Below are 19,665 nucleotides of genomic sequence, written 5' to 3' on the forward strand. Positions count from 1 at the left end.
AAAGTTTTAAGCAATAATAATAAATCGTTTTTGAGATACGGCACGACATGTAAAAAAAACCTCCCCCTTTTTTACAAAATACTCAATAACTCAAAAATGAAATTTTGAATCATCACCAAAAAGTATACAGATCTTTAGATTAATATAACAAAGAAGTGTGTAAAGTTTTAAGCAATAATCATAAATCGTTTTTGAGATACGGCGCGACATGTAGAAAAAACCTCCCCCTTTTTTACAAAATACTCAAAAACTCAAAAATGAAATTTTGAATCATCACCAAAAAGTATACAGATATTAAGATTAATATAACTAAGAGGTGTGTAAAGTTTTAAGCAATAATCAAGAAACGTTTTTGAGATACGGCGCGACATGTGAAAAAAAACACACCCCTGTTTTAGTTACAAAGTGCCGTAACTCAAAAAGTTCAAATCTTATTTTCACCAAAAAGTATACAGATCATTTGACCATCATAAGAAACAACTATATTAAGTTTCATGAAATTTGGATAAGTCGTTCTCAAGTTACGGTGCGACATGTTTACGCCGGACAGACGGACAGACAGACGGACGGACGGACGGACGGACGGACGGACAGACGGACGGACGGACACCGGACATTTGTATACCATAATACGTCCCGTCAAAATTTTGACGGGCGTATAAAAATGACAGCCATAAATGTCAACTTCGCAGGAGGCAGTTGACACCTTAGTTTCTTTATAATTTATAAATTGACAATCTAAGAAGCTTTTTTACAAATCATGTCAGTACTGATATATTGCTTACTAAGCTGATGATACCCTCAGTGACTGATAGTCCCCCACCAGGAACAAGTGTGACGTTATTTGTATGCAGCTGTTTTCAAGGAGTTACAGAATTAACAAAGGATATGATGAAGTTTTTTTCTTAATTTGAATGGGAAATGTAATAAATAACTCCTGTCAAAAGTCAAAACAGAACGTGCACAACTTAGTGAACTGTAGAAACAATAGTGTACAATTTAGCTACCTATAAAACCAGTTTCAATCCACTATTTTCTACATAAGAAAATGCCTGTACAAAGTCAGGAATATGACAGTTTTTATCCATTGGTTTGATGTGTTTGAGCTTTTGATTTTGACATTTGATTAGACTTTCTGTTTTGAATTTGTTTTGAATTTTCCAGGAAGTTCAATAGTTTTATAATTTTACTTTTTGACGCATTTTAAATGAATTGCCAATTTATAAAAATGCTGTCCGAAGTGATCCCAATATTTTAATACAGACATACCCTACAGAATTAGTTTTTGATAGGCTTGTACGGAAACTTTAGAATGACAACATGTTCAAATTTCAACTATAATATAATACATCGTAGATATCCCTGTTTTTAAAATGAAAAATTTCCAACCAAACAACCGAACTCCAAAGTAAATTCAAAAGGGGGGAAGTCAGTAAATTCTGACTAAATCAAACGTTAGACTATATCAACCAATGGACGAATGTAAAACGACTTAAGTTATGCAATTAGTGTCACACTGAAGTTAACCTTTCTTCTTCTTCACTCATAAAATAATAAAATAAAAAGTAAATATATATATTTATTCAATATCTTATCTTCAGAATATGTACACAATAGTTATATATACATAAACCAATAAATTGCAAAATTAAATGTATACATATTCTCAAAAGATATCTCATATAAACAAATAATAATAAGATGCATGTCATACATCAACACCTTCCCTACAAACAATAATGGTATGTGCCACATTAAAGAAAGGTTATACCATATCAGTAAAACAAGGTAACATAAGGTTACTAGACTGACCATAACAAATTCACTAATATATTTAATATATTTCAGTATATAGGAAAAACACTCATTATTCATGGGGTTATTATATATTATCATGGATTCAATTACATTATCACATTTTAATTCAGATCTGAATGCTATTTCAAATTTGGTTACTTCTCACCGGCAAAGAAAACAGAAAATGAATATAATTACTAAAGGGGTCAGTAGTTGTGATTCCAAGATTACGGTTATTTTTAAGCATAAATGGTTCGTGCCTGGCTTGTAAGATTTTAACTTCTGTAATACATTATAAGTCAGTGTTTTGGTTTGTAGAAAATTAAATATTTGGTAAAATTAAGAGATATAAAAATCTAATTTCAATTATGCTAAATGCTGATTAAACATGATCTATAAGTAATGAGTCTGATTAATTTCATTTTAAGTGATATAACCTTTAACACTTAAAATTTCCAGTTGTTATTTTTTATGCTTAATTGATTCAATAATTCGTCTAATTGTTTTATAAAATAAAAAATGTTAAAAAAAATAGTATAGAAAGTTTAGATATCTCACATGGAAAGCATTATATTTTATCATATATCCAATTTCTTATTCAAACAAAAAAAAATACCCTCTATTTTCCAAGAAGAAAGACAACTCTAAATGTTTCTTACGTTTATTGTAAATCAAATTATTTTTCCAGCTACTTTTTTTCACCTGAAGCCTTTTATTTAAAATTTCAGCTATTTTTTTCAAATTTACAAATGTCATGAATGTTGGAAAGGTTATTTTTTTCAATTTGACAAATGAGTATATTACATACATGTATAATTTGCATTGCCAGTAAATTAATGGGTTTTAGCAGATGGGTTAGCACCTTCAAAATATGGTTAGATTAGCTGATTCATTATTTTGTCTAAAGTGTTCAAGTGCTCACATGAAAAAATACCAATTGGTCATTACAAAACCTATTGCATTCTGGGTAATGTTTCAAAAAGCATGCACCAAAATCAAAATGATGTAATTGGTTAAAAAAAAGTACTAAATAATAGAAATTCAAAAGATGATGTGACTTTGTTTTAATTTTATGGAGTGAACAAATAAAACTACCAATAGTATTTCCAATTACGAAATAATACATATAATATAACATGAAAGAAAACATCCTCATGTAACCTTTTTAAATTAAGTTTCATTTCATAAGCTGTTGTACAAACAAAAATTACCCATTACATTTAGAAATACTGCATGCAAGACTTTTTTTTACGTTTCTACATTTTCATTGAAAAATCTACATCAAACTATTTAAGGCAAGACAATATATTAAAATATAAAAACATGTAATAAAATACATAAGTATCACAGTCGAACAATGCATAATGGATGAAAAAATTGCCGTCATACAAATTAGAGTTGCTTCCCTTACACCACAGTTTGTTTAAAAGGGGAAGTAACTAGTATGTCCTTGCTACACTTCCCTTTAGTGTCAATCTATAGTTTGAAAAGTTGAAGGATGTTATTGGTTAGCTACATGGTTAAAACATTACTGGACTGCAAGTTCTGAATAACAATCAGAAAAATTAGAGATAAATTTTCTGAGAGTTTTGAAATGCTATCAGCATCAACAAGTATGACCAAAATCGTCAAGTTTGAATGCTCCAAGTTAATATGTATGGATAATTTTTAGTATAACCAATGTTAGCATCCTTCTACTAAATCGAAAATACTAAAGGGATATAGCTGCAAGGAATATCTGGTATATGAATGTTCAGGTACTTGTTCGTGCATTTAAGTGTTTAAGGTATAAAAATGCAGACAAAATTACAAATCAGAGTATGGTTTTATATACTGTTAAATCAGCCTTTGTTTGTCAGATCTTAAATTTGTGGTTTGATCATTTGCACATTATCAAAAAATGAGAACAAAAATTCTTCACATTCCTACTTAATCAAATTCTGAGGAGTTCTAATATTTATGTCTAAAATCAAATGTATGCATTTCTGAAATATTTGAAAATAGCCAATGTTTAGTAAAGCCAATCTTTCAGAGCCCAGGGATATTTGTCCAGAGCCCAGGGATATTTGTCCATCCTGTTAAGTCTATACAGAGCATATAAGGAATACCTTATACAAGAAATATTGTTGACATCAGCATTTAAAGAATGAAAAATCAATTTCAACTAGTACATTATTAATAATCCCCAATACACAATCTCATATTTCTTTTTCGTTATTAATACATCATGTACGAAATAAATCATTTATTGGTTGTTTACTAATTAAATTGTGAACATTATTATTTTGAAATAAAAAAGCTGAGGTCTTGATTTGTAAATGATACAACTATCCATTTCATATTATGTCTGAGGTCTAAGAGAGTGACTATATAACATGTTACCATACCTGGACAGTATTAGTATCCAGGTATGTGTCGGTGAAGCTGATGCGTGACAATAAATCAACATTTAAAGAGATCAGAGATTTAATCAGCAACAGAAAGCTTTAATGAACAGAAATTACTGTACTATAGTACTTTGCTTTTAATCTACTCTTATCAAATATTGTATTTCAATATGTTTCTTGCTTTATAGCTAGCAGTAAGGTTTTTTTTTCATTTAATATCCATGAATAATTCAAAATGCTTCAAGGCTATATTCTATTTAAAAGATGTGGGAGGATAGGCAAAGAATTCTTATTTTTGTTCATGGTTCATGTGTCATGGGTCATTGCAATTGGTCATTTATGGTTTTATATTTGTTTGGTGTATGCAAAATTACTCAAATAAATATATTGGTTGTTTGGAGCTTTGTATTCCCTTTTTTATCTTCTACATTTGTTTAAACGGAACAGCTCTTAGAATTTTAGTTCTCAGTTGACTGTCTTTCTGTTTAATTTGGTTATCAGTTTGTCTGTATTGGAAATATTAAATCAGTATTTCAGTAACATAAAATAAATAAAACTGTTCACAAGATGTAGTGTTGACCTCTTGATTGATTTGGGGGTTTCTTTTCTTTCCTTTTTTGGTTTCATCTGATGACTTTTTTTTCATATTTGCACTAATTTGACCTAGATTAAGGGACATAACTCTTGAGAATCACTAATCAGTTTGTGTCAACCATTTTTATCAATAAATTCTTAGCTTCTAACAGATTACTTTAATTTCATTTCATATGTGTGCTCAAAAAAGCATAAATAAAACAGGCTTATACAAACACATTTACAATTTGAAGAGTTATGTCCCTTATCCAAAGTCTATCTCTTTTGTAAATTCTTTTCCTATGGCATAATTAATGCAATATTGGTGATAAACCACATTAACCATTTGAAGATCTAGAGTTATGTCCCTTATCCAAAGTCTATATCCTTTGTTAATTCTTTTTCTATGACATAATTAATGCACTATTGGTGATAAAGCACATATAAACAAAATATCACAACAGAGAAAACATTACAATTCATATTTAAAAGGGAGACAACTTATATACTTTTAGATCAATCTGTTCAAACCAGTTTTCATGAATTTCAATATTAAATGTGTTTATTTTATTGAATTGTGCCCCAATTGTGTCCAGTATTTCAATTTAATCTTTTTTATGCTAATTTTAACTTCTGTACTAGGAAGGGATGCAGGGGATCAAATTTTGATGAGTCCCACTACTCCTTTGCTAATAGAATCATATTCAAAACAGTGTAGCTGTGGCCATTGATTGACAACCTTAAATTATCCCATTGACGGGGGCAGATTAGGTGAACGTGTGTCTGTAACGACAACTGCTCACTACTTACTTATTGTAGAATTTAAACTGTGGGGTCACCAAAGGTTCTCAACGCCTTTAATATTAAAATAGTTCGAAAAACAAGAATGTGTCCACAGTACACGGATGCCCCACTACACTATCATTTTCTATGTTTAAAGGACTGTGAAATTGGAATAAATTCTCTAATTTGGCATTAAAATTAGAATGATCTTATCAAAGGGAACATGTATACTAAGTTTCAAGTTGATTGGACTTCTACTTCATCAAAAACTACCTTGACCAAAAACTTTAACCTGAAGCCAAAAACTTTAACCTGAAATTTGCACTATCATTTTCTATGTTCAGTGAACCGTAAAATTGGGGTCAAAACTCTAATTTGGCATTTAAATTAGAAAGATCATATCATAGGGCACATGTATACTAAGTTTCAAGTTGATTGGACTTCAACTTCATCAAAAACTACCTCGACCAAAAACTTTAACCTGAAGCGGGACAGACGGACGAACGGACGAACGAACGGACGAACGAACAGACGGACGAACGGACGCACAGACCAGAAAACATAATGCCCATAAATGGGGCATAATTAATCAGGAATAACTTTATGTTTTGATTTATATTATTGATATAAATCAAAACATCGTGTTATTCCTGATTAGTTTTTCTAATTTCTTTATTTAGGTGTTGAGAACCTTTTGTGACCCCACAGTTTAAGTGCCTTTAACAAGTGCATAGTGAGCAGCGGTTGTTACAGACAAACGTTCACATAATCTGCCCCAGTCAATGGGATAATTTAAGGTTGTCAATCAATGGCCACAGCTACACTGTTTTGAATATGATTCTATGGAAAATTTGTGTCTTTTAATAATTTTTTTCTGATTTTTTACTGCCTATTAATCTTCTTTTCTCTCTTGTTTTTGAAATTCCAAGATGTCAATCTAATCAGTAAAATTTTAGCTGAAAAGTTATTTTACAATAGATATCATAATAGCACTGTTAAAATAACTGTATATGAAAAATTACTGTAAAACAAAAATACCAAAACATAACATTAACCATCATACAATATAACAGGAAAATTTACAATAAAAATCTGAATATCTAATTCTCATACATATATAAGGATTTCAAAACAATTCATCTTTTTTTTTCCAAAATCTCGATTATATAACTATGAATTTGTCTCAATTGGATGTATACTTCTGAATGCATTAGATGTTACACTAAAATTCAATTATCTCCCTTTAAATCAACAAATAGGGGAGATAATCCCTTTCTAGATGTTTTTCCCCCTTTTTATGTATAAGGTTAATATGTTATTCCCCAGAAGAATAAAAAAAGATATCCTATATACAGTTATATAGCACTTTTAAATGGAAAATCAATTGTATTATCTATCTGCATATAAATGACCTTGACCCTAAAATCTTTTTAACATTTCAAGCTGAATAGAAGATTTTAACATAAAACAGGTAAAATGACATCTATGGCAATCAATATTCTGACAAAATTAAACTTTATGGTTGATTGTAATAAATAAATCGGCCTAAGGTCTTTAGTTCATTTTATCTTCATTTAGTACAAAATAGTCAAGGGCAGAAAATCTAGGTCAAATTTCTATAGAAACAGTTGAAGCAACACAAAAGGTTACCAAAGATATAGAAGGAAATTGAAAATTAACCTTGAAGGAAAAGTTATTTTGACACAGACATAATTGAGGTGTTTTAAGCAAATCAGCATATTTTTCTGAATAAATTCCCAAGGTACATATATGTAGCTATTCCGTACAATATTTGTAAAATAAAACGTATATTTAATCTGTAATGATGACACGTGAGAACATGTGACACGAAAAAAAAGTCACAGACTTATTGTAATTTGCATTAAAAAAAAGAAAAATTGTATTGTTACACAACAATATTTATATAATCATTCCTGTTATTTTAAGCAATTCAAAAAGTTTGAAGGATAGAGGCAAAAATTCCATAAAAATAGGTTTTGTTCATAAGAAGTAATATATGTGTATAGAAATTCAGTTGATACCGGTTGCATTGTTGAAGTATAAATAAAAAGGTTGTATTGTTAGAATATAAATTAAAAATGTTATTATAACAAGGTTTACTGCATTCTTATAATGTTAAATAGTACAATTATTTTGACAGAAGAGCACTAAATGATTCTTTTGATCTTGATTGGCTGATATTCTGAACATCTCGGCATTCTGGTTTCTATGACGATTATAATGCGTAGAGACTAACACAGATCATTATTCCTCACTAGAATTTGATTCTAGAATATGAGATACATTTTCTCTCGATATATATTATGGTCATGATAAAGTTTGAGATTTCTTAAAACTCCTAAGTGACCCTGATGCTATAAGTCTGACGTTTGGTGTCTTTTCATATGTAATGCTAAATGATCAGAACGTGAAAAGCATCTATCACAAACTTTACAACGGAATGGTTTTGCACCCGTGTGTTTTCTATAATGTCTCGTCAGTTCATCTGATCGTGCAAATCTCCACTCACATCCTTCCCACGTACATTTGTATGGTTTTTCCCCTGCAAAAAATAAAACAGATTTACTATACATACATATAATGAGCTATTCTTGTGTCAATTTTTTCTGCAAGTTTATGCTTCAGACAGTGCAATAGTATTTTGCTAAGTTCATTCATCACTGATCAGCTAGAGTCAAGCTATGAAATGCACTGAATATTTGAGGTCATATTTTTTGGTTTCAAAATCTACGAAAAAACATAGTGAACATTTTAAGTACATGGTGCAAAATGTGTATATTTGATTAAAATCATAATTGCTCAATGTTGAAGACCTCATTTTAACTTTCAGATAAACAAGAACAAAAGATCACTGTTTCTTTGCTTCGATTTTTTACTGTGTGCGATGTGGTTTTGTGTCATGAATTGATACTCAATGCTAACAGGGGGTATCATAACTTTTCTCTTCTATTACCTTTCACTATATTCTGTTGTCTTTTTTCACTGTTTTTTTCGTTACTTCTAATAAGTTACACTTCAGATCAGTTGTTTAAAATGCAAATATAAACAAGCTGCAAATTGTTATGTCAATTCAGTTTTTGTTTACTGAAATAATTCATGATTTTGACACCAATATTTTTTTTATTATTATTGTTTCAAGTGCCAACGACAACGTTTATTGTGTTGCACCTCACTGGTTGTTGATTCTGTTACCTTGGCACTACTTTTACTAACATACTTGATTGTGTACAAGGAGATGCTTAGAGTGAGAAATGTTTGTGCACTTTTTTTAACCCAATAAAACCTTATAATTCTACTTTTTGTTTTTAATGCATGTAATGTGGTTTTGTGTCATGAATTGATACTCCGGGGTATCCAGTGATATTGTTTGCCTTAAATTACAGGAGAATAAAGGCTTTTTCCCCTGGAGAAGAATCCCAATTTGAAAAAAAATGGCCTAAAATTATTCCCAAATAGACAATTTTTTTCCCAAACAGTGCAGTCTCAGTATAGTAATTGTGCATGAATACCAACTGAAAACACTCATTTAAAACATTTTTCATGCCTAAAATGGATATATGTTCAGATTTGAAGGTCTATTTATTTATCATCACTGATAATAAGAGGTCTTGTTTCAAATGAAGGTTTACCTCTTGAAAGGAGGTCTGCAAATTGAAGTTCCAGTCAAATTCATGGTTTATTATAAATTTCCCAATTTGATAAAATGAAACATTTTTTCCCAATTATAAAAAAAAAGGGTAGAGGTAGTTTTGAAAAAAGCCAACAATTCACTGGGTATCATAACCTTCCTTTTCTATCACCTTTCACAATATTCTGTTGATAAAATACAAAGATGCCATAGAATGTTAAGTCAGTTCAGTTCTTGCTTACGTAACAATAATTTATGATTTTGACAACAATGAACGTTTTAATATTTCAAGTGTCAAAGACAAAATTTATGGTGCCGAACCTCACTCAGGTTGCTTATTCTGTTACCTTAGCACTACTTTAACTAACCTACCTGATTGTGTACAAGGAGATGCTTTAAAGTGAGACATTTTTGTTCACATATTTTTTTAACCCAATGAAAACCTTATAATTCTACTTTTTGTTATATAACATGAGCCAGTAAAACAACTACATAATTGTTAATTTACACACCATAACACTGTTATCAATAACCTACCTGTGTGTGTCCGAAGATGTGCTTTTAAATGAGAACTTTTAGTGTAAACTTTTTTACACCCATTATATGGGCACTTGTGATTTCGTCTACGCATGTCGGGACTAACATCTGTACGAATTTTGCCATTTAAAGCTACTGGGGGTCTTTGCTGAAGTGGTTGAGCTGTGTAAGGACGTGGTCGTCCATTAGCCCCACCGGGACTTGTGATATAATATCGCTGATGTCGCATCATTTCAGCTTGAGGTATTCGCACTGCCACTGTCGTTGTGCGGCCTGGTTGAGCAACAAGTCTTAGAGCAAATGGGTCATTAGATTTAGGAATAATAGGAGATAATGGAGGATCACTATGGTTACTGTCCCACGACACACCACTTGATGCAGAACTAAAACTATGTAAACTAATTCTATCGGAACACGGATCATTTAGATTTAAATGTGCTAACTGTTGAAGTCTTTCTTCCGTTTCCGTTTCATTTCCATCTTCATCATCATCATCGTCCTCATCATCTGATCCTTCGTAATCGTCTAAATCGGCTAGATGATGATATTCCCCATTTTCGTCCTTCATTTCTAATCGGATACCATCAGGTTCCGTATACTTTGATTCACAATTTACACAATCGTCCCATGGATTTGTGTCCGATATTTTTTTGTAAGAAGTTAATTTTGGTTCACTTTTTAAGTATCTTTCCATTTCCAAACAATTCTGAAAGAAAATAATAGAAAATGAGGTAATTTTGTTCGAGTACAAAAACATAGTATCAAACCTAAGACTGATTTCTCTTTTTACATATAGTATATGCTTTACTCTTTGTTGAAGACATAAAGTGACCTATAGTTGTAACTTTCTGTGTCATTTGGTCACTTGTGAAGAGCTTATTATTTTCTCATTGGCAATCAAACCACATCTTCTTTTTTATAAGTAAGTAAGTAGTTAAATATCAGTGTCAAAAGCTGACATACACAACATTGGCAGATCTAGGGTAACCACCGGAACCCCCCCTTTTTTTGGCCGATCAATGCATTTGAATGGGGACATATAGTTTGAACCCCCCCTTTGTCCTGTGTTGGGACCCCCCCCCCTTTTAAAATGGCTGGATACAAGATAAATTAAATTTGATTAATTTGAAACTGCATTCTTTACATAAAAACACAACCATCAAAATAACAATTATCTTCATTGTCAACTAATACAAAGATAATTAGTTTGTGACAAAAAACAAAAAAACAAACATTATATAGCAAATAAATAACAATTCTAATATACTACCAATGACAATGCAACTATATTGTACTTTGGTGATTAATATATGAAGCATGTCATCATTCACACAAAAATGCTACAATTGATTCACTGAGATAAGTCATTTACATTTAGGTTAAAAGTACAAATACTTTCTATGTTAGCATGAAATAAATCAATGGTTAGTTGGAATTCCATTGAGAATTTTTTTATGAATAAAATATTCCCAGCAAATTATGTACGATGAAGATTTTTCAGTTTAGTTTTGTGTAAATTAGGCACTTCACTAAATGTGTAGATGGCTTATAAATCCATTTGTTTGAAATGTTTCCAGTCAACATTCACATTATTTAGTGAAATATTGATCACTTAATAATTGTAAGAAAAGTTCAAGCCATTGCAGATAAATATTTATTGATAAGTTAAGGTGGGTTTAAAGCCACTTCCAGCTCATTTAGCTACATCATGGTGGCAAATTTGAATTGTGGATGGAGCAGGATTCACAGGAGAGAACCAACCACTTATAAAATTTGTCTGGAGCTCCACCCTCCCAATCTCCCTAACATAAAATCCTGGATTTAAAACTGATATAAAATACTCTAAACAGCAAGTACAAAAAAAATCTTCTTAGATTATGTAGAACTGTGTGATTTTCATTTTCATTTAAATATCTTTTAATACAACATGTTCAAATAACATATTATATAGTTGTTCTATGTTCTATTATATAGTTGTAAATATGATATGATCTGCACTGTAATAAATAAATCTAGTTTGTAACATGAATATGGACCAAAATGATATCATAAAATATCCACAAAACTTATATTAAAACATTAATTATACTCCCATACAAAAGTGTAGCATTTCAAAACTGAATAATAGATTTTTTCAACAGGTAGTATATTATACAAGTAACTTTGAAACAGGTAGATTAACGAGCAGTCATTAAGAAAATTACAAAATGTCCTCTTCTTACAAACATATACTTTTCTATATTCACCAGATTAATGAATCTGAGCTTCTTTATATCTTTGATATATTTCATTAAGGAAAAGCAATTAAAAATTCAAATCAGGAATTCACAGGATTTAAAATTTTCAAATTTCCTTTTTTCATCCTACTTGCATTTAGAGACCACAATCAATAAATTAATAAGTGAGCAACATCAACATGCATCAACTATATAAAGTATTAAATTTAATGATAGATGTATGTTTCAAATATATACCTTGCATTGAACATCCCACCCAACATCTCCTTTTATCTATAATGAATGATTTTTTTTTCAATCTGGAATAATTTTGATTTGTGGAAAATTGATAAGAGATTTATGATGAAAACTAACCCAAAGAAGGATGATAAGTAATGCATGTATGCATGCATGGCTGATCATTTAGTTATCTATATATGTATAAGATAGGCTGTTGTGTCATTACATGCAAGTTTTAAGTCTTATTTCCTGTTAATAACCTTCTTATGTACAGATTGATGAAATGAGATGTGCAGCTCGGAACAAGGGCTATTTTAACACATTGATATACAGTATCACTATTTTACGAAATTTTCCTTTGATCTTGCTGACTGATAATTTCCTTTCTGGAGATATGATAAATTATCGTTAGAAACTAAGGGGGCATATAGCCTTGTCAATGAAATTGTCATCATAGGTAAAATAGCGATAAACAGATTATCATTGGTCATCTCAACTCCATTGCTTGTCTCACTTTCCCTGTCCTTGCTCAAGCGAAAAAAATCAATCTTGTTGATACAATCAACAATAATCTATAAGTATCGATGTTCAATTGGTTCCTAACCAATTTCAGTAAGAGTCAATACATACATGTATAGGCTGAAAACTGTTAAGTTTTGATAGCTATATAGATAAATAAGAAGTTAGTAATATTCATCATTACACTGAATCATGCTCCATTTGTAATTCAATGGGAAACAGAAGTATAGGCATGATAGGTGTTATTTAATCACTCAAACATTACAACTCATCAATGTCAAGCTTCAGACCAAATATGAAGTCATTTTGTGTTATCACTAGTGGTACTACAGCTTTGTAACTGACAAAAACTATTTAAGTTCATCAAACATGTATGAGCAAACAGGAAAAAGGTGTCTGACAGGTCTAAAAAATGCTCACACATACAACTCATCACTGTCAGTCTGCTGACCAGATGTCATGACGAAGCTATGACGATAATATTTATCAGGATCAGAGTTGAGTTTGTTCAATATATTGAAAAATTCAAAGTATCAGAAAAAGAGAAAGCAGATTTCATACAGATTTGAAAAGTCTTTACATTACAATTCAACACAGTCAAGCTGTTGATCAAATTATAGGTCTTTCAATTCCTTAGTATATATAATTTAAACTTTCTTTTTTTTTTACAATAGACAGACATACAAATGGAAAGACTGAAAGACAAACAGACAAGATAAATCCAATAAATCCTCCCTACTTAAAAAAGATGAAGGGAGCATGCATTCTAAACCCAAAAAGCTCAACAGGATAATCAGTTTAATAAGAGTCAAATTTATCAGAAGAATTACTAGTTACTATCCTTGTAATAGTTTCAGAAAAATTACATTTCAATTTATTAGCTGAAAATTTACATAATCCAAAAATAATTAACTTAAAACATTTCAAATATTCAGCCACTTATTTACAGATATATCACATATATGCGTTAAGTTTCATACATGTGGCATGCCTTTAACATGCCGTTACATCATAATATTATTATAAATTCAAAAAAATCTTCAAAGTTTAATATGTTCATGTTGGCCTATAATACAATGACAGTTATTTAAATATTCTTCAGGAAGAATAAATTACAATTATTACATAACAAGGAATTTCCATTTGATGTGGGCTGGCATTTTTATATATATATAAATATATGTAATGCATTTAAATTCGTGAGACTTCTCAATGACATGCAAAAATTGGTATATAAGAAAAAGATTTTTTTACTTTTAGTCTCATGCCAGTCATAGTAGGTTCTTGGTAAAGCACCTAAAAGAGGAACACACACGAACACAGCTCACCCAATGCTGGAGGGCTATGTTATGGCCTTACTATATATTCCCTGGACAAAATATTATGAACAAATGTTGGTGTAGGAAGACACCAAAGACTCTACATATGTTGGAAAAGAATTTTCTTAAAAATTTAAAGTTGAGGAAAAACTCAATATGGAGGTGCTCCAAATAAAGGAGGTTGTACTATGAAGAAGAACTATTGATATCACATATACTAAAAGTTCAATATTCAATAATCAATGACAGTATGTTGCTATAAAATCCATTGATGACTATTTTCTTAGAAAAATGTTACTCATTCATATCAAATTTTAAACTAACATGTTTCCCCTTTTCAGGCCTCGATATAGCCACCTAATTGTCATGTTACATTCACAAAAGTTGTTATTATTGATCCCCTCCAGGTTACTTTTTTATTGATCAGGACATGACCTATAACCCATGACATAATTGGGCAATTAGTCAGTAATGTAAACATTGTATTACATCATGTTGTAAGTGTCTTAATCAACAGGTAGGTATTTGGTTTGACAAATAAATTACAAGGCATGAGTTTTGTCCCTTTGATATGTTGTACATGGTTTTAGAAATGAAAATTGATGGGAAAATCTTCACCTTGAGAACTGTAAAAAAAGATGTACATATTTGTTAGTTTTTATAACAGATGATGTGTTTTTATTGTAAATTTGAGTTTCTTAACATCCTGGCTAGGTAATGAAATTTGAAATGTTGTCAATCAAATTTGTCATGTTACAGCTGGGACTATAATGGTCTATAATATATGTTGAAATAAACACTTTCCAAATTTTGGACAGCCTTTGCTCTTTTCAGAATTTTTAACTTCATCAGGATTGCTCAAACCTAAATATTTGAAAGCCAGGCTCATGGCTCGCTGGATTTCCATTATTTCTAAAATTCACAATCTACTTCTTTCAAGAGTAAATTTTGCACTGAAGCCAATTATACTTGCTAATCTCAATTATCATTTGAAAAATTCCGTTAAAAGTACCAATACATCTGTTAACGACATAGCACTCTTGGAGTCAATAGTCCATGATGGTATCTGTTTATGACAGTGGAGAAAATCAATGACTAATTATATTCCCCCAATTAATATTCATATTTTGATATATTAATATCATAATCAATGATCTAACTGTCTGTACAATGAAGCAGAATTGACTTATCTCTGCTTTGACCTTGCTTTACTGGTGTACATAACAATGGCAGACTGTTTTTAATGTAAAAATGGAAATGTCAAATCCATATTCTTTTCCTATTCCCATACCTTGGTTTCCAATATATTTTTTTTCTACTTTGATTGCATGGCCACAATGTTTGACAAAATTGTTTACAGAGAATATTAATTATCAAAATCGCTTTCTTGCAGCTATAGATAAATTTTTATTTTGGGAACACAGATTTGTATAAGATGTACATATAAATATTTAGTGGCGGGTAAATGTGAATTCTCACAATACCCTGGATGTATCGATAAATTGTGAAACTCTAATCCTTCTTACAACACAAATCCTCATTGCAATATAGCACAGTACAAAAAAGCAAACATGCATTACTTTAACATCAAAATGGTTCCAACCCCCTGGGGCAAAGTTGATCTTCAATTCATTTCTTTTTCTTTTTAAGTCTCTTTATTAATTAAGCTCCTGAATTATCAAGCTATTTTTATCTCCATTACTTTCAAATTTATGGGTTTGGGGTGTTCTTGATGAAGGTTAATGTATAAAGAGCCTTGAACCCTATGAAATTCATAAAGTGTTATTTTCATTAAATAATTACCTTTTTTTCATTAAAGGATAATATGTTTTTTTTTTCTTCTTCTTTCAAACTAATTTCCGTCTAGTATCATGAGTATAATAAATAACTGTATACAACAACAAAAAATCTCTAAATACCAGTAACGTAATATATAATCACTTTGCTAAATGATTATACATTGCATGTTGCAGACTTTCAAAGTCTGTGCTTTGCATTGCATGTCATTCTTATAATGTTAAGCTTTAGAAAGCATGTAGAAGAAAAAAAAACTTAACAGGTTGGAAATACAACAAGAATGTGTTCATATCGGCACTATCATTTTCTATGTTCACTGGAACATGAAAAAAGGATAAAAGCTCTTATTTGACAATAAAATTAGAAAGATCATACCATCGAGAACATGTTTACTAAGTTTCAAGTTAATTGGACTTCAACTTCTTCAAAAACTACCTTGACCAAAAAATTAATCTGAAGCGGGACAAATGGACGAACAGACGCACAGACCAGAAAACATAATGCCCATAAATGGTGCATAAAAATCAAGAGAAATAGTATCATTGCAAATGAGACAACCATCCCCAAGGTCAATTGAATTAACACGGATGTAAGCATACTAGTACATTTTATATATGGAAAGATAATTGCAACATATTAACTTTGACAGCTGTTACATTAACATCATATAAATTACATAAAAAGTGCAGAAAAAAATCATCTCAAAATTACAGGTAATAATTAAAGTTAATATAAAATTGCTGCACTATATCATGCAAAAACTATGAAAAACCAATAATATCTTAGTGACATTTTACAAAATTTAAAATTCCACCCCAAAAAAACACAATTCAACTTATTTTTCATTACAGTAGTATCTTTTCAATATTTATTACATTGTACAAAAGAGATAAGGTTACTTTTGCCTTGTTCACACCATATTTTCGAAATGAATACATATATGTACAATTGAATTAAATCATGATATATAATTATATTACAAAAAGAACATGTAACTTTGCACTGTAGATCTCCAGATGGTAATATTGTAGACATTTCAGGGCAAATAAGTCAGTAGTACTATAAATTGAGAAATTTTTGCATTCCTATTATTTTTGGCAATTGTTATAATTAATATCAGCAATGTTAATGCAATAGCAAGATACAGTGCATAAAGGTCAACAAATCAATTTGCATTTTCATTTTTTGGTAGCCTTTACAAACAAAAATTTAAAAATTTTCATCCAAAAATTTTAGAATTTATTGCATCTTTAAAATAAATAAAACAGCCAAATCTACTCAACTTATCAATTAGTAACAGATTTAAAGTACAAATCAGAATGAAAAATCATTCATCTAACATTTAATTGGTATACATTAAAGTTTTGGGGTGGATGTATTAATGTTATGGGTGATATTATCTGTATTTTTAAATACATGTATGTTTAAAATTCTATTTCAGTAGATTAAAAAGTATAGAGCATATATTATTTATCATACAGCTAAAAAATAGAAATGTGGAGAAGATATAATGGAAGAGTTAATAAAGCCATTCTTATCGAAGCAATTAAAATTGGAAATTTCTTATATTTTCTTCACCAGAAAAACTTTGTTAGTAGCAACAGATGACTTGGACAAAGTTTTTCTCTAAGCATGTACCAAGTTTTTGACAGAAAACTATGATATTGACAGATTCAGTTTTAAGGTCATTCTCATTGGAGTCTGGTGACCCCTTCTAACCACTCAAGTGTGACCAGTAATATAAGCCTATTGTAACTTTCTCAAAAACTTAAGTAAGCATATAATATTACTATCGGATGCAATAACAGCCACTAAATTGGTTCTATTTCACTATATACTGATAAAAATCTTAAATCGGTGTGTTTACTTTTCAAACCGCTACTGAAATACCCTAAAGTCTATTTAAATTCTTAACAAACAAATTAAACACTAACTAAATATTGGGCCTAATCTTCTAATTTCAACAAACGATCGAGTCTACTACAAAATTTTTAAGTAGACCCGTGTCCATGTTCGGCAGAGGAGGGGGTTTATAAGGGGAATTCAGAAAAAGTCACAGCTTAGCAAGACTGAGTCTAATGTCAAATTTAAACAGTCTAATGTCAAATTTAAACAATCAAAGATTGAAAATTGTGAATCCCAAAATTTATGAAAATCACTACTACTTCAACTTTTTCATTCAGATATTTCTTGAAATATATAGATACTTATTCTGAAATAATCAAAAGTATTCTACATCTACGTTTTAATTTTTTTTTTTCAAATTCTAGAATGTGTCGTCCACAAATAACAAATGAATAAGCACTTAATTACTACATAGAATTTGACTCTGATTTAAAAACTATCTACATACAATTCATATAAAATAAGCCTGCTCTAAGATGTGACAATATGATATTGAGAGACAACTTATAATCCACCAGAGGCCAAATGCTGAAGAAGTTTAACCAACAATTAAGGTCACTGTACATTCCAAATATAGGACATGTCAATGTTAAATCCTTTTTATTTATTTCCATCAATTCAACAACTAAAACCCTCATTTACCCCCTTCAATAATTGAAATAAGTAAATCCCCTTTAAATCCAAAAGTCCTTAAGCTAGATAAAAGTAAAGGGTGATTTAATTCCTGAATACTTCATCAAAGTCTGAATTATTAAATACTATAAAGCTTGTCTTTACATGACATCAGTATAATACATAAAACTTCTCTTTACTTCAGAGGGACGTTGAAGATAATGGAATTCATAAGTCCAGGATTTTTCGTTGTGAAAGTCCAAGATAAATTTTGACAGGCCCACTAAATTGTGACTAAGGTCATAAAAAGAATATATGTGTTTGTTTGCCCTAACCCTACCTACCCATAACATAACTGTTTACTCAAAATCTTTTATTTTATTCAGATATAGGCATGAAGACTAAAAAACATCTAACACTTCAATTTCTCTTTGCCTACATGCCTAAGAAAATGACTACCCTTCCTACCCACTGTCTCTACCTCAGAGTAGGGTTTAAGTAAACCAAAATATTTTTAAGTGTGGCCTAACATTTTGTTGTAAAAATATAACTACAAATTAAATTATGAAAAATGTCATATTTTTGCATAAAAATTCCATTGACATTTTGAGCTACATATGGAAATAAAAACATTTTAAATATTTCCTGTGTAATTATCTCTATTAGAATTTTCGTTGTTACTGGACTGTAGTTGACCAACAGCAGGATAAGAAGTATTTACAATAAAAAAAAATCTAAATTCATCCTTGTCCTGTGAAAACTAAACAATGGTCTGCTGATTAAATGTATTCTCATAAGTTACACCATTTTCACTAGCCAATGGTTACCATCCAGGAAGGGACTAGATCATAACCCTTGGCTAGCGAAGATGAAGTTACACTGCCATTGAAATAATGCAGTCATACTCATGAGTTCCTATTCTCCTTCCCAATTACAGTGAATTAAAAAACAAGACACTTTGCGCAAAAATAAAAACTTGAATTTTGAAAATTGATCCCATTTTCTGAAATCAGGATAACATGTGAAATTGCATAAAAAAAGTAATTCTGAATTTATAATATTAACCTCCTTTTTCTATTGTTAAAATCTTTATAAGACCTGTCTGAAGGGGCACTTCAATTGCTTCTCTTTTTACATTAAAATGTATTAAACCCACGGGTTGTTAATGAAACATAAAATTTTTATATAGCTATAAAACATCAATAGAATTCCTTCAATTCATTTTCCAGTCTGATTTTAATGGCCTATAAACATGAATGGAGATTTTCACCCTATATTTCACATACTATTTGATACATAAAACTTTCAAAGTAAGGAAAAAATATTGCTCA

General features: G+C 30.3%; 1 protein-coding gene across 1 annotated transcript in view; it reads right to left on the minus strand.

Annotated features, from left to right (window-relative positions):
- Nucleotides 1-7,597: 7,597 nt before the first annotated feature.
- Nucleotides 7,598-19,665, minus strand: part of LOC143058485 (Krueppel-like factor 6) — a 45,193-nt gene continuing 33,125 nt past the window's right edge. Inside the window, exons 2-3 of the mRNA XM_076231992.1 lie at nucleotides 9,727-10,432; nucleotides 7,598-8,103 (exon numbers count right to left, since the gene is read on the minus strand). Of these exons, the coding sequence (XP_076088107.1) occupies nucleotides 7,916-8,103; nucleotides 9,727-10,432 (894 nt within the window). The 3' untranslated portion in view covers nucleotides 7,598-7,915. The remainder of the gene's footprint in view (nucleotides 8,104-9,726; nucleotides 10,433-19,665) is intronic.

The sequence above is a fragment of the Mytilus galloprovincialis genome, chromosome 14 (assembly GCF_965363235.1).
Source record: "Mytilus galloprovincialis chromosome 14, xbMytGall1.hap1.1, whole genome shotgun sequence".
In the NCBI taxonomy this organism is placed as follows: Eukaryota; Metazoa; Mollusca; class Bivalvia; order Mytilida; family Mytilidae; genus Mytilus; species Mytilus galloprovincialis.